We start from the raw sequence: 23,738 nt of genomic DNA on the forward strand, positions 1-23,738 counted from the left end.
TTTAGCATGTTTTCCCCAAAAATTGCAAAAATTGCGTATATTTTTTTCCCTCTGTCTAAAAAATCCAGCTTTTGTAGTCATTTCCATAAAATTCTAATTGAAACCCTATTTAAGTAAAACGGGGAATTCCTTATCGTAAGCACTTTTTTCCACCCTAGAGGCTGGCTTTTCTTTTGATTTCCTTTTATCTTTTGTATTACAAATTATATTTTCAAAATTTTCTTGATAATCTTTGCATTCCAAGAGCATGTCTTCGAACTGCTCATCGCTTGGCTCAGAGCCTGACGAGGAGCTTGTTGATGGGATACTCTGCAAGCCGGGTTTGACTTCTGAAAGAAAATAAAACTTATTATTTTTCAAGGAAATAATTTTCGCTTGCGCTTCTAATGTTTTGACCTCATTTTGACATTTTTGGCCCCATCTTAGGAACAAAATTACGGATTCAGGGTCCCATGGTCTGGCTTTTTCTCTTTTTTTGACCTTACAAATCTAAAATACCATTTTGAGAAAAGTGAACCTATTTGATCATTTCGTTTTACATCTGATGGATTTATCAATCTTTCAACAATTAATTTAAATCCTTGAATGTTTGCCAGAATTCATGACAATTAGATAATTAAATTAATTGTTATTATAGTTATTTAAGTAAATAGTAAATCATTCATACAGAAAAATCCTTTTGGCATAAGTCACTTCTGGAATAATAATTTGATATTTATTTAAATGCTACGCGTAGGAAATTTTTCTTACTGGTATTCACGTGCCAATATTTTGAACTGACACCACAATTGGGAATTTTTTTACGAAAAACTTCCTCATTTTACTTCCAAAAATTAATTTGAATTAAATCGTAAAGAATTTTTACTAGAATTACTACATTTTTATTTAAATAAGCACCGCTAACGTTTGTTTAGCACCAGGAGCTCGGCCTGTTTGAGGCCTAACAACGCCATGACGCTACACCGCAAAACAATAGACAATACACACATACATTAAAAGAAAGAAACCTACACTAGAGTAAAGTAAAATACACCAATAACAGAAACACGCTAAAAAAAAAATAATCGAGTCAACCTGCTCAAGATTAAATCATGAACGGAGAAGAAAAATCATGAGCAAGGGCGAGGAGTATAAAAGTTTAGAAGATTCCCAGAAGTACTTTTGAAGGAAAAAAACACCTTCGGGAATGCACTCTAGTAAAAATAATACAACTAAAATAAACAGACTAAGAAGAAAAAGTTTAGAAGATTCCCAAAAGTAGTTTCGAATGGAATGCACTCTAGTAAAAATAATACAACTAAAATAAATAGACTTATTGGGGAGAATGGCACGTTGGCCATTCTCCCCAACAAGTTGGAAACTTGTCTCGAACTGTTAGCAATAAAAATCTATTTAGGGTGGGGATATCTTTGCCATGTAATCTTGTTGGGTCATTTCACTTGCGAAGTACTTATAACCACCTTTGATTTAATCCAGGTTTAATACATTTTTGGTTAAATCCTTCACAATTTTCATACTCTTTCTGAAGTGTCTTTTTTTTTTTTTTTTTTTTTTTTTTATAGCAACGACCGAAATATTTTTCTCACAAATGTTTAAAAAAATGTTATATGAATGGAAAATGAATGGAAAAAGTAAACATTAAGATCCAATTAAACCAACTAAACTCTCTAAGCACTTTCACAGCAATATTTAAAGGAATTGGGCTAATAATACGGAACGTACGATTTTATTTTTATTGTTTCAAAAGGGGATTGATACAATAAAATTATCCTTTCTGAACACCAATTGATGAAATTTGGCTACTTGCTTCTAGTAAATTTTAGTTTACAAATAAATTTATATCTTTTATATTGAAATTTTCTTAGGTATTACATTGTTTTGGTCTATATTCTATACAGCCGTACTAGCCAAGTGGTTGGCGCGTTAGGCGTGAAATCCTTTGGCCTTGAGGACAGAGGTTTGAGTCCTGGTATTGCGTTTGAAACGGGGTCAAAGCGTTTTTTGGTTTGAAACGGAGGTCAGTGGCGTGACTTTATAAGCTCGTCCCAAGTCGACCCAGCTCTAAATGGGTACCTTTGATAAATTTGGGGAAGGTAAACAGGAAGGTTCGGTCAAAGAACAGAGTGGCTGGCCCCAATCCCCCATTGCACTTCCTGGATGAAGGGCCATGAAACGGGGATCAGCACCGATGGTAAGGACTGTGAAGTTCAGTGCCGCATTCTTTACCTTTTACCTATATTTTAAATTATTAATCAAAGCTTAGCCCACCCTTGGATGTCTGATAAACACTGCTACTCGATGAAAGACTAAAAGTACATTTACAGGCCAAAAAGTGGACACCTCCTTTTTTTGCAGGTAGGTTCACGCAAGAATACAAAACAAAGGACAGGGAGTGTTTCTTTTTCTTATTATGAATATAATTAACTAAAAAAAAAATATTCATTAGCCTAATAAACATTAAAAAATTAAGGAACTCATGTTTAAGCTCGAGTTCTGAAATATCTAGAACATAGAACATAGAACAAAATATCATAGAACATAGAACAAAATATCATAGAACATAGAACAAAATATCATAGATCATAGAACATAGAACAAAATATCACAGAACATAGAACAAAATATCATAGAACGAAACTAGATATTTCGTAATAAAAAGAGCAAGTGTCGACGCTCCATTCTCTCATAGAGCGTTGAAACACAGACCAACTCAGAATAAAATAATGTTACAGGAGAAACACATCAAACTATTACAATTCAATTTTTAATCCGACACAAGCTTTACCCCTGAGATTGGTGGAAAGGATCCCTCCCTCCCCGGAAAAATGGTTGCCAAAACTGTTTTTTTGTCTTAACTTTTCAACCCCTCTCAAAACTTCAGACCCCTGCAGACCTGTATTTTAAAAATTAAACAATTCGTCATTTTTTGCAACATTTTGATTCATGTCTGAAATTCTGTCAGTGGCATATTGAAAAGAAACAAACAACTCAATTAAGTACTTGAAGATCGAACCGAACTCGAAGAAGAGCTCTTCGAGGCTGGAATAACGCCAAACCGTTTAGACTACGTTGACTTTAAATTAGAACACTTTGCATAAACACATTAATAGCTTGGGATTCGTGTTCCCTATGAAACATGCGAATTAATGACAAGTCTACAGCTGTAGATTATACCAAAAGGACAAGATGCTCATGTCATTAGATGTAATACCTCAGACCTCTTTTTAGAAAATGACTTAAATCTGCTAACAAATAAAACAATGCAACTATATTCACAAGTTTCTTAGCAAAATTATATGTCATATGTTGAAATATTAAAATTAAAGGACTAAAGAAAAATAGTCGACAGTATGTTGTCAAACATTTGTTGTCAAACAAATTGAAGTAAAGATTAATTTGTTGTTAAACAAACTTTGTTTAACATTAGCTTGGTGAAGCTTTTTCGCTAGGTTTTTTAGATTAAAGTCAAAGACGCTCCTTGAAACTAATTTCTCTAACTGGAGTAGCTGTATACCTTAAGACCAGGAGTTTAGCTCCAGAATTTCATTGGGGGGAGGGAGTAAGAGGGGTCCACATCAGGAGCGTCAAGGGGCATAGCTATATAATAATTTTTTTTCTCCAAATTGTTGGAGAAAAACCACTGCTTAAGCAGTAGTTTTTAACCACTCCCTTCCCCCTCCCTAAAAGACACCACTGTTTAAGACATCATCACTGAAAAAAGTGCCATTAGAGTAAACAGTCGACCAAAGACTTGGGCACAGAACATAAGCATAAACAAATATTGAATTGCCTCATCCAATTTGTGACAAGGGAGAAAGAGCATTATGCAGTGTATTGGGATGAAGATGAAGTATGCGCCAATGTGTTCACTCTTTTAGAAAAAATATACCCTTTGTATTAAAGACTGTAGGACAAATTAAGTATACTGTCCCAGGAGCAATCACTTAAAAGAAAAGACATAATTTAAGAACATTTTTTTTTCTTAAATACATTTTTTGACTGATTAAAAGAATCCTAAAGCTGAAAAACAAATTTTGTGTTTAAAGCAAGGTAGATTCTGATTTTTCGAAATAATACAATAAATTTTTTTAAAGAATATCTTTATAACGTTAAAGTAGTATTTCAAAATCTGTATTTTCATCTTAGCAGAAGCATCATTCAGAACGCTGATTCAGCATTCAGCAGAAAACCAAACTACGATTTCTTTTTCTAAAGTTAATCATTGAAAACATACCTTATATAACATAAATATTGTTTTTCAAGATCTGCTATTACAATTTGGCAGAGGTATCATTCAAAACGCTGTTTCAGCATTCAGCAAAAAGTTGAAATACGAACATTGTTTTCAAATTAGATCTTAAAAAATATTTTATTTAACTTGAAAGTTGTATTTCAAAATCTACCTTTTCAACTTGGCAAAAGTAGCATTCAGAACGCAATTTAGCATCAATTACAAATCTGAAATATGAATTTTGTTTTTAAAGTGTATCATTAGGAAAAATACCAATTTTAGCGTGAAAGCTGATGTCAAAGTCTGCTTTTTCAAATTGACAGAAGCATCATTCAGAACACTAGCTCAGCATTCAGCAGACTAATTTTGTGTTAAAAGTACATCCATAAAAATATCTTATTTAATGACAAAGTTGCATTTCAAAATCTGTTTTTTCAACTTACCAAAATCAACAACCAGAACGCTGATTCCGCATTCAGCAGAAAGCTGAATTACGAATTTTGTTTTGAAAACAAGGTAAGCTGTGGTTTTTCAAAATTGTAGAATCGTTTTCTTTCAAGTTTTATATTAAAGCCTACTTTTTCAACTTGGCAGAAGCATCATTCAGAACGCTGATTATTTATGAAAAAAAATATCGTACAGAATGTGAAGGACATCATTCAGAACAGAAAGCTGTCGAAATCAGTCGGAAAGCTGACTAATATCCATAAAAACATTTAATTTAACATGAAAATTGTATTTCACAGTCTGCTTTTTCAACTTGGCAGAGGTATCATTCAGAACGCTGGTTCAGCATTCATTAGAAGTTGAAATACGAATTTTACTTTAAGGTTTATACTAAGGTTTAAAAAAGATCTATTTTAGAATAAAAGTTGTATTAAAAAGTCTGCCTTTTCAACTTGGGAGAAGCGTCATTCAGAACGTTGATTCAGCATTCAGTCAAACCTGGATAATTTTGTATTTAAAGTATATTTAAAGTATATCCATAAACATTTCTTATTAAACGTTGAAGCTGCATTTCGAAATCTGGTTCTTCAACTTGGCCGAATCTCAAATCAGAAAGCTGATTCGGGATTCAACAAAAAAGCTGAAATACGTATTTTGTTTTTAAAGTTTTTCTATAAGAAATTCATTTTTAACATGAAAGTTGAATTTTAACGCCAAATTTGTCGACTAGGCTAAAGAACCCTTCAGAAACCGACTCAGCATTTAGCAAAAATCCAAAATACAAATTTAATTTTTAAAGTATCCTATGGTAATTTGTGTGTTTTTTGGAATTGCTAAACCCTTTTCTTTAAAGATTATCCTTTTTTAACATGAAAGTTGTATGCCATCCAGACTGGCAAGGAGAACGGGGCTTTTGGGTCAACCCCTAGAATTCTGAAGACTCCAAGTTTCAATCAATAACGACTAACAATTTCCCTAGGACTATGTAATTATGAAGATTGATCAATTTTTAAATATATGTATTTAATCTTAATTTATGAAACTTATGTTATAAAACAATTTAAGAGCAAAAAAGAACGAAAAACATTAATAAGCTTACCTTCTTTATTTCCGCAAAAATAGTTCAAAAGCTCATCATTGGTTTTAACATTATAGCCAGCCTAAAAACAGGTAATAAATATGAAAAAGATTTCCTGTTTTCAAAATATCTATTTCATCTAAATTAGGTGAAAACAGGTAGTAAACATTAAAAATATTAACAGAGCGAATTCGACTGATAATGATAAAAAAGGTAAATTTTTTGTTGAAAAAGATGTTGTCGAATGAATTCACCTTCATCACTCTCTTCAAACTCAGCAGCAAAATATCCATAAAAAAAACATCAATACGGATCTGTCCAATCAATCATCAGCTTGGTGAAGCACTTTCACCAAGTATTTTTTGGGTAAACAGCAAAGACGCTACTTGAAACTAATTTCTCAAAGTGGAGTAACTGACTGCCTTTACACACATGAGCCATTGAAATTCAAATCTTACAAATACTTATGTACAAATAAGCTCTTTAACTGATTTTAATAAACCTGAAATGTTTATGATTAAAAAAAATAATAGACAAAGAGAATCATCCAGCCAAATTCAAACTACAGAAGAGCAGAGTATGAAAACTAGTTGTGATGAACTATTTCTATCATTGTATCATTTCTATATTATTTCTATCATAGTCTAAAAGTGGTTCTGGCTGAAATTTGGTGAGTTATCTCATTTGTACAAAGAGTCAGAAGCTTGAGATTTCTGCTTTCTCCAAAGAGCCATCAGCAAAGTTTAACAAAAGGCATCAAGTAAACATCTACACCAAAGTATAAGAAAAAGGTTCAGTTTTCACCAGAACCAGAGTCACAAAGAAAGTTTTGCCCAGAAAGAGGTAAGTATATTGAATTTCCAGAGAAGTGACAGTTTGGAAGGAGACTTAACATCAAAGTCCTAAGAAAAAGGAAATTATAAGGAAAATACAAGAGCTCGATGGACAAATTGCTTAAAACTTCGATATGGAAGCGGTTTATTGGCCCTGACCGAACACCCCTCCCCCCTCATACCCAACATAAGTACCTACCCATGGACTAATAAATTCAGATTTTAGAAGACAAACAACCTTTTTTTTTCTCTTTCAAATTATTCGGTTTTCCAAATTACTCTTTCAAAGTGCAAGACTGAAAGTCACTGAAATCCCACTGAAAGTTACTCTCCACAGCATTTTGGTAAATATTGTAAATTATACAAAGTTATGTTTGAATTCTAGCAGCCTTGATAGCCAACTGCTCCAATAAATCTTCAAGAAATAGTCCTTGATTCATACAACTATCAAGCATCTCTAATATATATAGTATTCGATTTTTCTTTAATGAAATGGACTTTTAAAGGTCTTAGAGTCAAGAAATGTGTAGTCAGTTTGGCAAAATATTTTAAAGTGGTGTTCACATGCACATCTAGCTAAACTCATTGCATTGACACATGTATTGTCAAACATTTATACCCAGGAAGCTCATGTTTGCACATAAAACTATGCACTTACTGCACAATTTATGGTCAAAGCATTCAGGTCTAGAGTATACAAAAGGTACATAGGCCTTAAAATTCTGAAATTCAGGAAGCTACTTTCGTCGCTATATTCATCATCTGTGCATAAAAGTAGCGTTTATGTGTATATCTGACTAGATTTCTATATACACAAATAAGTGCCTGGACAGACATCCATGTTCATACATGGAATTCTAGCTAGAACTGTCTGTGAGCACTGTTTAAGAGAATCTCTACAGTTGTAATTTATGAAAAATCTCACTTCTGGATTCTCACTTTTTTAACCAACATGCACAATATCCCCATTCCATGATATCTCATAATTAGTCAAGTAACTAAAATTCAAACTTCTCTCCAAAAATACAGAATGATAAGATGGGATGTATTTTATGCTTTGAAAACAACCTGGAATAAATTTTGGAAGCAACAACATTGATGAAAGGCCCAGTGGAGGTTCTGGCCTCTCTTGCACCTGGGGCCACATCTCAATTAGTGCCCCCTCCCTCCCTGTCTCCCAAAAATTTTCAGGCCAAATTTTAACAAAAATTTCCATTTATCTAAATCCAACTTTTCTTACTTTAGCCTCTGCGAAATTATACAGCCAACTATGCTCATCTATTTTATTTTAATATAAATTAAAAAATAATTAAAATTGTTAGATTATTCATTTGAAATTTTGCAATACCTAAAATTTCTGTGCCCGGGGTAAGTGCCCTTTTGTCCCCCATAAAACCACCTCTGGATAGGCCCGAGATTGGGTGAAGCAGGCCATGTTTCCCTCCCAAAACATTGGGATTTTTCTATGCTTTTGGACATTCTCATATAATTCACTTAAATTGATGAATTTGACCAACCTGAAATAAACCCATCTTAGGTCTATTTCTACCTGAAACCGTGATTTTCTATGATTTTTCTCCTATTCAATTTAAAATTATCAATTTAATATGGCACTACCACATTTTCATCAGTGCTGCCATGTTAAATCATGGAAATAAACAAACAAAACTAATAAGTTAAGTTTGACCATGCTATGTGTCCATAAAATTCAAACACTAATGAACTGTTGATTCCCGAAAACAAAAACATCTTCAAAGGAAATCTACAACTTCAAAGGAAATCTACACCTTCTTAAGCTGTTTGGAGCCAAATATTTTTAGGTTATATTTCACCCATGTTTTAACGTTAGGCTCCAACTACTACCAAAAACTGCATAATTGCAGAGAGAGGAGAGAGAGAGAGAGAGAGAGAGAGAGAGAGAGAGAGAGAGAGAGAGAGAGAGAGAGAGAGAGAGAGAGAGAGAAAGAGAGAGTAAAAAAAGGAAGCACAGCACATCCATGATCTTTCTTCTGCCAAAAATACAAAATTCCACATTTTTGTAGATAGAAGCTTCTAACCTCTACAGCAGGGCTCTCTGATATGCTGAATTTAATAGTATGATTTTCATTAAGATTGCTTGAGTTTTGGGGGTACACCCACTGTTGTTAAATTCAGGCATAATTTCTCAGGCTTGCAGTTTTTGATGGACAACATTAAACTTTAATGTATCTTATATATTTGAAATCAGTATAAAAAACCGATTCTTTTAAAGTAATAACTGTTATCAATATTCTTTTTTTGAGAGTTTTGGTTACTATTGTGCCAATTCACTCCTTTTATACAGTTTGTTACTGTTTAAAACTGAATTTCAGATTTTTCCCAGTTTTAAAGAAATACATGGTTATGCTACTTTCCATTCAGCCAATTCTGAACAATCAGATTTCATTTTCATTGATCGTGGTGCTGTAAGAAAAAGATGAAGCATTTATATAAGATCAAAAAGGTAAAAAGATCAAAAAGGTAAAAATAAAGACTATAAGGAGGCAAACTTACCATGGCTGACATCTTCATAATTGGTCTGATTTGGGGAGGCTGGTCATTGTCATCATTATTCGATATATACTCAATTTTCCTGCCTCGCCCCACATTGTAATACTGGATAGTTGAATCAGATGACATCCTTGACAAAACAAAAGACAATTTTGCAAGTCTGCAGGAAAAGAAAAGAAAGAGTATTTCAAAAAAAGAAGAAAAGACACCTTCAGTTAAACAAGTGATTCTGAAAGCGGTCCAGGTGGACCCCCAGAAGACATCTATGTTGGTGTGACAAAACAACGTGGGAATTCACGTAAATGGGGTCCCATTAAAATTCATCTGGATTAAATAGTGAAGAAATTAAATATGAATGCAGAAAAATAATATTTTATGAAGCTCAGTGACTTTTACTCATTAAATGGTCAGTGTAATTCACTGTCATCCATCAGCAACATCTAGTAACAGAAAATTTGAGTGATAGATTGCATCAATTTGTGATTAATACAATCAACAAAACAAGAAAGCAATACATTGAATATGTGTTTATTTGCAAATTTGTGCAATAAAAATGATGAAGACCCAGCAATTGGCCGTATATACTGAAGAACACTGGCTGTCGAAAGGTGTATGTTCAAAAATACTTTATTAAATATTTGAAACAGTTTTAGAGTTGGAAACTCTTCTTCTGAAATAGTCAACTGAGCATTTAAATCAGTCCAGATATGTTATTAAGAGTGTAAACAGTTACAATCAGATTGGAGGATGTGACAGTATTCAAAAAGGATTTTGCTTTTGCTATTGTTGTGCATTGTGCTCAGCCATTGATGATCTCAAGAGCTTCCACAATATTAGGGGGCTCTGCCACAAACTACATTAAGGAATCTTGCCTTTCAATCCAGCGCATTTCACACATGTCAGATAGTCGTGCTTCCATTACTCTGGTTAAAACACTATTTCATTACTCTGGGTAAAATTGTGCTTTGTAGAAGCACCAAAAAAGCAAATGCTTCTATTATTACTTCAATGGACATTCTAACACTCTGGACAGAAGAAGTTTTCACACAGAAAGATTTAGAGCACGGTTGAAACATGGGGAACACATGGCATTCTTTGCTACCATTTGGATTTCTTTACATCACCACAAATACTTTTCATTGCCCTATGTAACATGGGTAACCAAGGAGAACTGAGTTCTGTAGTAAGCTAAATTAGAAATTATAAGGATAACCTTGTGCATTTGCAGAAGAAGTACTTTTAATTTCTCTTGCAGAAACCTCCCTTTTCTACAGCACGAAAATCAAGATTTCATTTTCTTTCTTTTAAACTTTGGCTTATTTGTGATTGAGATGGAGTGGGAATGTGTATAGCTATGTTGGCCTCAGGTAGCTTGGGTGCTACTGTGAGTTGTTAGTAGCAGTAGTAGTAATATCCAGCATATTTATATTAATCATATTATCAAGCTTTTTCTATTATTAATCACATTTTTAACTTATTTAAAATAGTTTTTTTCATCCAAAATTCAGCAAAATCACTTATGCTAAAGTGGATACCCCAAGTCTGTACTGAGTAACTGGTTTTACAATGTATCAATCAATAAAAAAGCACAAAACGAATATATTGTTATGGCTATACATTTGTCTGTTATGGGTGGGGTGATACATGGTATTCAAAATTAAACAGAAATATTTAATAAAATTTTTTTATTTGATTTTCATAATCTTAGTTTTAACGTTTTCCGTTGAACAAACTACTTTGATAATGCGTTACTTTCTATAAACACTGAGTAGTTTAAAGGCATTATATATTTTGGTGTTTGATAACCAAGTTGAAAACTGTCAATATTGTTAAAAAATATCCGTCAACGCTTCACCCTTCAGCATTACTCAACAGAACTGACTGCTGGGAGTTTATATCTTAGGTTTTGTAAGTAGGCTATTTTTAGTAATTACTTATTTTTTTTCATTTTTATATACTTCTACTTTAATTGACATACTTTCTCCATTGCCATTAGAAAAATGTTTGTCTCTAAGCATCATTAAATAAAAAAAAAAGATTTTTCAACTGAAAGTAAGGAGCAAGTTTAAAACTCAAAATAAATTGAAATTACTTTCAAAATCAAAACAGAGATCATTGAAATATTGATCTTTTTTCTGCATTACCTAAAGTATCGTATTCATAATTCTGTACAGTCTCATGAAATGTAATTAAACAAATAGGAAATTTTTTTTCAACTAAAGTAAGGAGCAAGTTTAAAACTCAAAATAAATTGAAATTACTTTGTATATAAGGGGGACTGTCACCTTCTCAACACGTTGCTCATTAAACAAAAGTTTCTACTGCTTAGAAAAATCTTTTTTTCTCCAATTGCAAATTTTCTTTTAAAATTTGGACAAAAGCCAAACTTCACAGTAAAGAGTAAGGAGCTAAAGAGGAGACACACTTTTGATATTCTAAGGACCTGAAGCCATCACAAACTCTAAAGTAGGATTTTCTTATCAATAAATGTATTACATACATTTGTCTAAATAAATTGAAGTACTTCATATAAATAGAAAAAGAAAAATATTACCATTTGAAATTGCTAAAACTAAGTTCCTAGCAGTATTTGCCACCCCAAAGAAGTTTCCTGGTGGGGCTGATGATGGCCTGCCTTGCCTTTTTGACCTCTGTGCTGATAAATATGGGAATGTAATATTTTAGCTGCATAGAGAAACATTTTAATTGATTTCAACTTCCCCCAACCTCTTTCAACATTTATCTGAAGCATCATGAAGAGTAAGCAATGTGTCCATTAATATGTACTTTTTAAGCAATCTACCCTATCCCCACCTAAAGAATTACTTCTTCCCCCCTCATTGTAGCTGATACTCAATTACAGATCACCAAACATATCCTAATTTCATTACAAATAAAGTGACTGAACTTGGTTGAATCCAGTACTGCCACCATTTGGTATTACTTCTTTTGCAACTGGGAAGCCTAAAATATAGCTACTGATATTTTTAAATCAATTAGCTTCTCATAATTTTAAATTGATGTTTGTCCTCTTTGCGGTAAAGTTGAAATTTGGTGCCCTAAAATGGCAGAAAACTAGACTTTCCCCAGGCCCAACCTGTATAAACTTAAAAAAGAGCTTTCAATTCGTACTTGTACTTGTTGCAGGACCAGCTGCGGACGCCTCACCCAGCATCTAGAAGACTATGTATGATTCACTCCCATTTGTCGCGATCACGTTTAAATGAGCTCCCTCCCAATTATCTTGGGCCTCCGTTTTGACACAATCACCCCTGGGAAAAAGCAAACAAAATAAACATGCATCAACAATGTTTCTTCTGAAAAAAAAACACAAAACCCCACATTTTGAAGATTAGAGCTTGAAACCTCTATGGTGGGGTTCTCGGATTTGATTTATCTAATAAATGGATTTTCAATAAGATCATTCACTTTTCTGGGGGTGTTCCCCCTTTTTTCAAAAACTAGGCAAATTTTCTCAAATTTTTAGTTTTTGGTGGGTAACAATAAACTGAAATAATTTTATATATTTAGAATCAGCATAAAAAGCCAATACTTTCGGTCTAGCAATTGTCAAGAGAATTCCATCTTTAGTTTTGATGAATATTTGCCCAAGTCACTTTTTACTTCCAGTTTTTTTTATCACAATCTATTTGATAAGATTCTCCTGTGACAAAATGTTTTTTAAACAGTTCATTTTATTTAGTTGAATAGGCTAATAAAAAGAAACAGGATCAATTTGACAGCTGGATAGTAAGTTCAAATTTAGTTTTTCTTTTGCTATTCTGTAAATTTTTTAAATGGCTGAATATACAAGGGTTAAAGTTCAAGGCGGAGAATTGTCCTGTTATGAAAGAGGTACATTTTACATGGCTGGTATAAAATCAAGACATGGTATCTATGCAGGCAGGATGATTTTTGAGTATCTCTACTGTTTCTGTAAACCATTCAAAGGAGTAGGAAATTACATAATGACAAGTCTACATCTGTTATAATCTATTGAAGCAATAAATCTTTCTGTAATTTTGGTTTGACCCTGATTTTCTTTTAAGATTAAATGCATAATAATTAAATATATTATTGATTAAACAAAGTGATCCCTTTGCCAAGAATCCTTGTAGTTTAAAATTTACTGTATTTTGTTTCATTTCACATGCAATTTAATTGCTCTTTTTATTTGAGATTTTTTTTTCTAAAAGTATTTAAAAATAAACTTATTCCTACAAAAAATGTCCTGAAATATATTCACTGTCCCCCAACCACCACTGCTATTTTGGCGCCTGCCCCTCCCCCTGGAAAATTTTCCACCAGTGCCCTTGGTGAGAGCCAAGTTAGTTTTTAACCTCAAGTTTGACTTTATAGTTTTTCCTTCTCAAGAGCCAACTTTCTAGTGTTACCCAAATAAAATTTGTAAGGGAAGCAATTAGTATATTTGGAAAGAGATGTATCAAATAGTGAGTTCCTCTTCTATCTAGCTATAGGCTAATAGAAAAAATTCAATATCCTGTTTACTGATAAATGTATTATGCCTGACATTAAGGGGAGGGGGATTTATTATTGTAGTGACCACATATCTAGCCTATGCTATATTTGGAAACTGTAGATTGAAGAGCCAAATAGCAACAATATATACCAGATTCCATAGCCTAACTAACTTAAGGACAAGGTAAGCATACTACTCAATTCCTTTTTTATCCTCTTTCCAATAAAATAATTAGTTCACTTGCAAACCTCCCCCCCCTCCTCCACTGACGGTCCTGTATATAGCTCAAGAAATGTATAAAAATTAATAGAAAACACTAAAAAAACAAATACTTACAATATGCAGGATGTTTTGGTACTGTTCTATTAGCTGCAAGCCATGAAAGATAGATGATAAAAGAAACTAGTCAAACAGGTTGTTTCAAAAGATAATTTGATTGCAAACAGTAGTTTCTCACTGTGTTAACAATATTTTACTTTTAGTTTTTTGGGGTTTAGGGGAAAAAGGTTACCTAGGTTAGGTTATTTAATATATTCGATGCTTAACTCCTCCCCCACCCCCTTATGTGCAAATATATAGCCAAAATGTGTTTCTGAGCTATTATATTTTCATCCTATTTTGTTTTATTTCATTAGTATTAACCAAACTTCACTTCTTGCATGGCGTCCAGCTAATAGAACAGTACTGATGTTTCTATTAATCAGACTATGTACTTTTAGACATAAGAACATTTTGGTAAATTACTCATTCAATCACACAGGGATAAATTCCTGACTGAGAAGATAACTATTCAAATATAGCTCTATTATTGTATTAATAATTTTCTTAGTATGATAAGCATATGGCTTTCTCCTGTATTGAATAAAATAAACAAATAGGGTAAAACACCAGTATCCAATTGAGCAAAATTATGTAAAACTAAAGCCCTTGCACCTTGTTACCAAAGATGAATTGAGAGTAATTGTATATATCAATGAATAGCTAAAAATCTAAGCTGTGCATTAATATGGTTATTATTAAAATTATTAAGATCAAACACTTGAGATTATTAGTTTATTGACTTACCTACAAGGACCTTTTTTTAATAATACCAATTATCCTATTTTGAGAAATATATCTTTTCAGTGTTTCAGTTTTATTCACATATTAACAGAAAGCTGATTTTCTTCTGATTCCAAATATGTAACACTTTTATCTTAATATTTATTCTATAGCCTACATCAAAAATATTAAATATGTTTTTTTTTTCTTTTTAATTGCTTGTCAAAAAAGACGCATTTTTAATTTATGCTGACAAATTATTGGGGAAAATTTCACCAAGAAGGTGGGGCTCATGTTACTACCTTCCTATTCCATAATGCTGTAGTGAAATAGGGGTGGTCCTAAAACCCATCTCTATATTTCTGCAATGTCAAAGAAACATGGCCTTTCCCAAAAAGAGGTCTTTTACCCTAGGAGCTGGCCCATAACATATGAGCTAATTAGAGTAGGTTAATGGAGAAATAGGCTATGTTATCAGGGTTATATATGGAATTATAAGGGGGGGGGAATTTTGGTAGTAATCAAGTGAATTGATAACTATGTTTAGAAAGATTACAAAAATGGAAGGTAAAATTCTTGTTTAGCTCCTTTTTGCTATCTTGGAAAGGGGCTAGGTTAGGAAAATGAAACTTTCAGGGGTGAGTATACAGACTAAAGTATATCCTGGGAAGGTATCTTAAAGTACCTACCTTAACTCCTTCTTCCTCTAGAGGGCAGTGACCTTTAAAATTCTTTGTGAAATGAAAGTGAAACCTTGCAAAATAGATCTTCTGCTAAAATGAAGTACAAGAAAATGCTGTTTTCAGCTTCACAACTCTGCTCAATCCCAATATATGAGGTTTCAAAGATCTGAAAGTAGATTTCCTAAATTTAGAAAAAGACATTGAAAGTCTCTGGCTTCAAATTCTACTCAAATAACAGGAATTGCATTTTCAGCACTAAATCCAAAGAAAAAGAAACTAAAAACTGAAAATTAACACAAAATGTTGTTTTGTCAAAATTTCAATGGGCAAATTTCTAAGCATTGAAAATCAGAAGAGGGTTAACATGGAAGCTTGGCAATAAATTGCCAAAGTATATTTTTGACCCTGGATTCATTACTGAAATGTTCATTTTCCTAGAATAACCCTTTCCATCATGGGTGCCCATAGGAGGGGGGCAGCCCCCTTGCCCTGGCTGAATGATACTGCCTTATTTCTATATTTTGTTTTCAGATTTCTATTATTAAGCATTAGAAGTGCCAATTAGACCAGGTAAGCCCCCCCTAAAATTAAGCTTATTGGTGCCCATGCTTTCCAAGACAGCAAAGAATAGCTAAACTAGAATTTTACCATTCCTACTAAAGAATCCTACAGAACAGCCATTTGCAGAAAAATATTAGGTAAAGTTCTACTTTAGCTACTTTTAGCTATCTTTGAAAGGGGTTAGGTTAGGAAAATAAAACTTTCAGGGATGGGTCTACAGGCTAAAATATGTCCCAGGAAGGTATTTGAAATACATACCTCCACTCCTTCTCCCTCTATAGGGTCCTGAAATTTGTCTACATGACAGTTCTATAGACTACCTATTGAAATTTTGACAAGATAACATTTTACCTTAATTAAAATTCAGTTTTTGGTCTTTTTCTCTGGCTTTAGTTCTGGAAATGCATTTCCTGTTATTTGAATAGAAGTTTAAGCTATATCAATTTTTTTTCAAAATGTAGGTTTTTTTATTACAAGCTTCATGGCTCCATCACAGATGATGGTTTGCAGCAAGTCCTGGTAACTACCTCATCTTCTAACACTGAGGTACATGTTATACCTTCTCTTAAATGCATTAAGGGTAGGATCTTCTGGGATTACCTCTGCCAGCAATCTATTCCATGTGGCAACCAATTGCCTGGCAAAACTCATTTTCAGATATTCTTCATGGGGAGTCCCTGCTCAAGGTAGTCCTGATGAGATGTACTTTGGCAAGTTGATTGCAAGGGCTTTGCTTTATCAGGAACAAGCTTCAATAGCTCCTCTGATGGAGGGTTACACAAGTACTTATAGAAAACCAACATGGATGCCACATTGAAATTATTCCTGGATCAGCTGTGGGGTTTTAGCTTTTGTGTTGCCAGAGGGTGCTGCTTACACTGCTCTATTTTGAATATGTTGGAGTGGAGCAATTTGGCTTTTTGGTGCACCAGCAAAGAGAGGACATCCATATTCCATGACAGGTCTGATGCACAAATTGAAAAGTGACAGAATAGAATCATCAGGGAGAAGACTTTTGCATCTTAGGATAACTCCTAACTTTTTGTTGCAAGAGGATCTGATTTTACTGAGATGATCAGTCCATGAGAGATTCAAAGAGAAATTAAGTAGCCTATGTGTAGTGTATCAACTCGCATTATTACCTCTCCTTTGAAGACAAAATCAGGATGAGCCCTCATACTACACAACTTAGAAATTAGGAGCTCTTTTGTTTTTGATGTGTTAAAACTTACAAGTCATGCCTCTGCCCATGCCTCAATTTTCTCCAGGTCAGCCTGAAGCTCCTTGTGGGGTTCACTGGGATCTTTGTCTTTTGCAATTAATGTTTTTTGTTGTTGTGTCATCTGCAAAGTGGTGAGGTTTTTTCACAAGGTTGTTTATGAACACCAAGAAAAGAGTTGGCCCAAGAATACTTCCTTGTGGTAGTCCTGATAAAACTGGGTGTTCTTTTGATATGAAGCCATTGTAGACAACTTGCAATGATCATTGACAAAGAAAGTCAGCAAGCATGTCAAATAGTCAACCATGAATTTGATAGGCTTTCAGTTTACAAAGAAGTCCCTCATACCATACACAATACATATACATACACAATCAGATGCTTTTGCAGTGGCAAAGGAGAGAAGGCAAATATCATGCCCCTGAGAAAGGAGCTCAACCCACTCTTGATATTGTGCAATCAGACAGTCTAACATACACCATTTTCAGTGAAAACCATATTGCATGTCTGCCAACAACAGATGTGACTCAAGGCAATGGTAAAGGGTCTCATTAATGATGCTTTCATAAACTTTACCTACAGAGGACAGCAGACTTATTGGATGATATGATCCTACATTAGGGGCATTTTTTCACTCATCAATGTGCTAAGATATTACATCTTTTGTCAGAAAATGCTTAAAAGTGAAATCTTTGAACAAAGATCTTATATTTTTTGTCATTTTTGTGCAAATGTCTTTCATCATTCTTCTCTGATCAGCAGTCTGAGAACAATGATGAATAGATCATCAAAGTTCTCTCATCATTGTTCTATATGGCAGAACAGTGGCGGTCTTCACACTTATTGCTAACATTGTGAGCTGTAAGATCTTAGAACAAAGATGAGTTAAAAAACAATAATCTTTGCAGAAAGATGTAAGATCTTAGTGCTAAAAAACAGGCCTATTAGTAAGGTCAGACTCTGCCTTTGGAACAGGAAACACATGAGCAGTTTTCCAGGCTTTCAGGAATAATCCCACTGCAAATCATTTTCTATAGAGAGAGGCAAGAGGACCAGCAAGTTCAGAGGCACATCTTTTAAGGATAAGATTGGAAATCTTGTCAGGTCATGAAGCTTTGGTGACATCTAGCTGGCTTAGCATTCTGAACACCTTCCTAATACTTATGTTAATGCTGTTGATTTTTGCATATGTTTGTGGCAGAAAGGGGGGAGCAGAGACTATGTCATCATCAAGCTGGGAGACCTTTGAAAACACTTGTGCAAGAGCATCTGCCTTTTCCTGGCCTGACTGGATCATTGTCCCTTCAACATGAAGCAAGGGAATTGATGTCAACTTAAATGACAGTAGGGCTTCTTTGATGACTCTTCACCAATGCTTTGCAAGGGCACTTTTTAATTTGTCTACAAACTTGTGCTTGTAATCAGCTCTAGCTTGATGTACAGCTTTAACAGACTTGTTTTGAGTGCTAATAATTTCAATCTTTAAAACCTTATAAATTGGGACTTAGCAGAGTTGTGGAGCTGAAAACAATTTTGTTGTACTTCATTTAAGCAGAAGATCTGTTTTGCAAGATTTCAGTTTTACAACACAAAGATTTTTAAAGGTCATGACCCTCTATAGGGAGGAGTGGAGGTAGGTGAAAAAAAAAATTATATGGCTTACAATTCTACTCAAATAACATGAATTGCATTTTCAGAACTAAAGTCAGAGAAAAAGAAACTGATAACTGAAAATTTAGGTAGCCTAAAATGTTGTTTTGTCAAAATTTCAATCGATGTAGGCCCAGACCTGTCATGTAGGCAAATTTCAGTGCCCTCTAGAGGGAGGAGGGAAGGTAGATACTTGAAAATACCTTCCCGGGACATAGGCCTACTTTAGCCTGTTGACCCATCCCTGAAAGTTTCATTTTCCTAACCTAACCCCTTTCCAAGATAGAAAAGAAGTATCTAAAGTAGAATTTTACTAAATATTACCCTATCCAAAGTTCGAGTAAAAGCAGATGAGGCTAAGCACAAGTGAATAATTGCCTTAGGCCTATGTGAAGCACTAAGATGTAGCTCTTAGTTGGCAGTTCAAAACTTAATCTATAGACAGAGTAGTTACAGATCTCTTCTTCTATAAGGCGTTTAGTGGGGTTTTCAGTCAAAACTATCCAACTCTCTTTTCTTAAATGACAATACGGAATCGGAATCTTGCTTTTATTCTTTTTTTTCTCTCAGCCAGGTTGGGAACCAGGGCTTCCACTCTCGAATCTTAAAATTCGGGGACAAGCCTTAAAAACACGGGGAGTTTTCGGGGACAAATCTTCAAGATTCGGGGAGTTTTTGCGGAAAAAACAAAATGGAATTTTGTCGCTAGAATTCGGGAGCCAGAATCGGTGTTAGCGTCGATTTAAGGCTCAAGTAAGGATTGGATGTGCGTATTAAATCAATCCTTTTACAAATTAGTTTTTAGAGCCAGAGCACGGTATTGTAAAACAGAGCTTAAAAAACTTATTGCTTATATTGCGGCAAAAAATAAAAAATTTAAAAAAAAAAAAAAAATAGTGAACTAATTTGAACTGTAAATACCAGCAGCAGTTTTTCATTCAGTCATTAATCTCAGCAATTTATTAATAATATTTAAAAACAAATATTGTTTGCGGTTTCTAGATACGTAAGTTAAATAGACAAAATTCAACCTAAAAGTATGGGGCAACATTAAAACTTAAAACAAACAAGAACTAAATTAAACAAGTAAATTTAAACTTAAATTAAAAGGGAATTTCGACTAGAATTGACACATTATTGGTATTTCATTCTGATTCTAAGGTTTTGGGTGTTTATCCCCCGGAAAATCCCCCCGCGGATAAAACTGGAAAGTACCCGTCTCCTCACAAGAAATGCCCTTGTAGAAAAATACTCTCCCGCTGAAAATAACCCCGCGAAAAATACCCTCCACGGAAAGTACCCCTGTGGAAAATTCCATCGGAACCGGAAATTTTGCTTTAAACCGCGATCTCTAGAAATCAAAGAGACATTCTCGAACAAAATAAAAGGGTCTGGAAAATTAAAAATATGTTCTGAAAGGGTTGGAGTAAAATCTTCAGACTTAGAATCTTGCTTTAAAGCCGAAGAAATAGAATCTTTATGTTGTAATAATCTCATTTCTAAACTCTGATTAGTACGTCCCACATATGAGCTTCCGCAAGTACATGGGATCTGATAAACCCCACTTTGTTGCCTCAATGAAGTTAGATCCTTCCCAGAATTTAGAAAACTACCCAAAGTATTATGACTCTTTAAAGCTGCCCTTAGATCATTGCTTTGTAAAATTCTTTTAAGCTTTTCACTTAGCCCGGGTACATATGGTAAGGAACAAAAACATCCTTCTCCCGAGGTGTCTCCAAGACCCCCCCCCCCGGCGGAAAATACCCCCTCGACGCATACATTTTTTTTCATTGTTTTTTTCTACTATGCTTTCCTTTCTTTTGTTACCTCATAATTACTGTATAGTCACCGATTAACCCCCCACCCCTCCCATAAACCCCCTGACCAACAATGTTTCAAATAAAGCACATATTGCAGTCTAATTTTTATATCAACCCATCTAATGCCTGGACCAGATATATATAGACACATCTATCACAAATCATACAAATAATATAAAAGTTACTTATTCTTTTTTTTCACACTAACATTATTTGGCATTATTAACCGACAGTTCGTGGTAAACAAGTCCGAAAATAAAATAAAACTTGACAAAAAACAATACAAGCCTAATAACCAAATTTGTACTTTAATGTGTAATGGAAATTTTCTTATGAATAATATTTTTGGGGTCACTTCCGTTTAAATCCCCTATTCCCTGACCTTGTACATAGTCTATAGCTAAATTTTGCCTCATTAGGAGTGGGAGGGGGCAGTGCATTTTTTTTGGTAAGAATAAGGTATTTAGGGACAGTTCTTCCGATAAAATAAATTATTCCACAATTCCTTTAAATCGTTTTGTTTTATCTCAGAATTAGCCTTCATACAGGGTTACTAAAATTGTTCACGCATTAGAAGTTATAAAGGTAGGCCTAGACATTTAAATAAGTTTACTTGGCTATCCCGACTTTGAGCAGAACATATTTTCAGTAAAAAATTCTTTCGCCTAACTAACAGCTTTGCAAGACTGTAAAAAAATCCTAAAACTGCAGTTTGAAATATTAGGTCCACTGAAAATATTCCACGGGCGAAGGAACCAGAATAATAATTGTGAGGGGAGTCCAGACAAATACAATTCTCAGATAAAAAAGAAAAGAACTTAAATTTTACACAAAGAATGAAAGACAAAATTTAAATAGTAAGAATTCCTGGCAAAAAGATAAATTCTGTCAATATATTATGCCTTTAATCTTTAAGTATTAAACATTAATACAATATGTCCAAACCCCAAAATAGTAAAAGAAAACAAAAATTAAACTTATGATTTGGCTTTCAAAACAATTCTCACTCTTTAGAAGTTCAATTTGAAAACCCAAAATCCAACCAAGTGTTAAACAACTTTCAGTAAAATTCTTGTATAATTTTGTCAAGATCGTTTGGACCACGAATGACATAAATGTAAGAATCTTAATAGCATTTGGAATACTGTATTCGAAATGGTTTAATCTAAATGCAGGAAAATGACAGTTTGTGAAAATATGAAGAACTGTCCATACTTAAATTGTATCGGTCTGGTTCTTATGCAAAGTAACACAGGAGACGAAAATTAACGAACAAGAGAGTAGTGAAGAATTATGGTATGTAAAGTAATGTTTGCTAGGGATAGACATTAGGGGTGGGTTGACACCCTGATTGGTTGGTTTTCGGGGAAATTTCGGGGATTCGGGGAACCAAATTTTTTTCGGGGAGACACATAGATTTTCGGGGAAATCCTCCAAAAATTCGGGGATAGTAGAAGCCCTGTTGCGAACTGCCAATGTGCTCAGGGTTGCCAACTTTTCGGTCATTGAATATGTCCCTTGAGCATCCAAAAAGGTGTCCTTTTCATCTAAATTATGTCCGTATATTGTGTATAATATGTCCATCTTAAAATCCCAGAGACTAGTTATTTTACGACTTGTAAGCTTCTTTCAAAGTGGTCACTTAACATGGAATATAATGAAAACAAAAAGATTCATTTGGCACATCCATCGAGAATGAACTAGTGTGAAAGCACAAAAGTCACAAAAATATGTAAACAGTAAAAAACTATTTGTGGGAGCTTATGGCTTATTTTCCTACAAAATGAGATACGTAAAAAAGTACTTTTGTATGCATCTTCCTACAAGATGCATAAAAAAGTAAATTTTAATGAACAAACTCTCAAACTACATTTTAATGGAAAAGCTCCTTAGTTCTGTTGAACAATGCCGAAGTGTTGGACGGATATTTTCTTTAACAATATCGAAGATATTGAACTTGGTTATAAAACACCTAAATATCTAATCCCTTTAGACTACTCAGTATTTATAAAAACTAATTCATTATCAAAATAGTTTGTTCAAATTAAAACATTAAAACTAAGATGAAGAAAATCAAATAAATTTTTTTTATTCAATATTTTTAATTTAATTTTGAATACCAAAACCTAATATATTTGAAACCTTTATGATTCATAACTTTAAAAAATGTAATCTTTTTCAAAATGACAACTAGATAAATAGAATAACTCCTGAAAAAAAGAAATGATAATAAAGCACAGAAAACGTTTCCGTTCAGGGGGAAAAATACAAAAATTCCCAGAAGTCCGTTCACATTTCTGATTATTTCTGATGTTCGATACATTTCTGATTATGCTGGCTTCATATATCAGCTCATGAGTACTCTTGCAATGCAAGCAAAAGTTGCCGGCATATTTTTTACCGAAAATGCCCTTATTAAGTTGTTTCCTATAATTATACAAACTTTCTTGTATACTAATAACTGCACTAATTACTAATAAACAAATCAAACAGTTCGTGGTAACGAACTGTAAGTAAGGAGCGACCCGGCTCAATGGTAACCGAAAGTCTAAAAAACGGAATTTTGATACCAATAGATACATCAAAAGAATCAGATTTTAATTGTGATTTCAAATATAGAAGTTTCATCAAGTTTAATCTTACCCATCAAAAGTTACTTGCCTGACAAAATTTGGCTGATTTTCGAAAAAAAGGGGAAAAGGCCCCCTAAAAGCTATAGAACCTTAATGAAAATCACACCATCATATTCAGCGTATCAGAGAACCCTACTGTAGAGGTTTCAAGCTCCTATCTTCAAAAATGTGGAATTTTTCATTTTTGCCAGAAGAAAGATCACGGATGCGTGTTTATTTATTTTTTTTCCAGGGGTAATCGTATTGACCCAGTGGTCCTAGAATATCGTGAGAGGGTTCATTCGAACGGAAATTAAAAGCTCTAGTGCCCTTTTTAAGTGACCCAAAAATTGGAGGGCAACTTGGCCGCCTCCCACGCTCATTATTTTCCCGAAGTCACCCGATCGAAATTTTGAGATAGCCATTTTGTTCAGCATAGTCGAAAATCTAGTTAATATGTATTTGAGGATGACTTAATCCCCCACTGTTCCCGGGGGAAGGGCTGCAAGTTATAAACTTTGCCCATTGTTTACATGTAGTGTTGGTTAATGGCA

The 23,738-nt window shown here is 33.8% G+C and overlaps 1 protein-coding gene across 5 annotated transcripts; it reads right to left on the reverse strand.

Moving 5' to 3' along the window:
* Positions 1 to 16: 16 nt before the first annotated feature.
* LOC148939926 (uncharacterized) lies at positions 17 to 19,286 on the reverse strand. Of its 5 annotated transcripts, XM_089105890.1 has the most exons (6): positions 19,131 to 19,266; positions 15,329 to 15,488; positions 12,251 to 12,390; positions 9,122 to 9,278; positions 5,778 to 5,838; positions 17 to 329 (listed from the first exon to the last, which is right to left on the reverse strand). In XM_089105890.1, exons 4-6 carry the CDS (start codon positions 9,245 to 9,247, stop codon positions 106 to 108), a joined length of 411 nt encoding a protein of 136 aa, XP_088962016.1. In that variant the 5' UTR covers positions 9,248 to 9,278; positions 12,251 to 12,390; positions 15,329 to 15,488; positions 19,131 to 19,266; the 3' UTR covers positions 17 to 105. The 5 variants fall into 5 exon arrangements, with proteins under 5 accessions (XP_088962016.1, XP_088962015.1, XP_088962012.1 ...); XM_089105889.1 differs by lacking the exon at positions 12,251 to 12,390 and having other exon boundaries at positions 19,207 to 19,286; XM_089105886.1 differs by lacking the exon at positions 12,251 to 12,390.
* Between the last annotated feature and the right edge of the window lie 4,452 nt (positions 19,287 to 23,738).

This window comes from Artemia sp. Qi Xiang Cuo, chromosome 20 (genome assembly GCF_049724085.1).
Source record: "Artemia sp. Qi Xiang Cuo chromosome 20, ASM4972408v1, whole genome shotgun sequence".
NCBI classification, from domain to species: Eukaryota; Metazoa; Arthropoda; class Branchiopoda; order Anostraca; family Artemiidae; genus Artemia; species Artemia sp. Qi Xiang Cuo.

What these genes read in the sequence shown, in the direction of transcription:
- LOC148939926 (XM_089105889.1), bottom strand. Translation starts at nt 9,247, where the DNA reads ATGTCATCTGATTCAACTATCCAGTATTACAATGTGGGGCGAGGCAGG. An exon ending in TTATGAAGATGTCAGCCATG is followed by an intron (nt 5,839 to 9,121) that starts GTAAGTTTGCCT and finishes ACCTGTTTTTAG; the next exon opens with GCTGGCTATAATGTTAAAAC. An exon ending in TTTTTGCGGAAATAAAGAAG is followed by an intron (nt 330 to 5,777) that starts GTAAGCTTATTA and finishes ATTTTCTTTCAG; the next exon opens with AAGTCAAACCCGGCTTGCAG.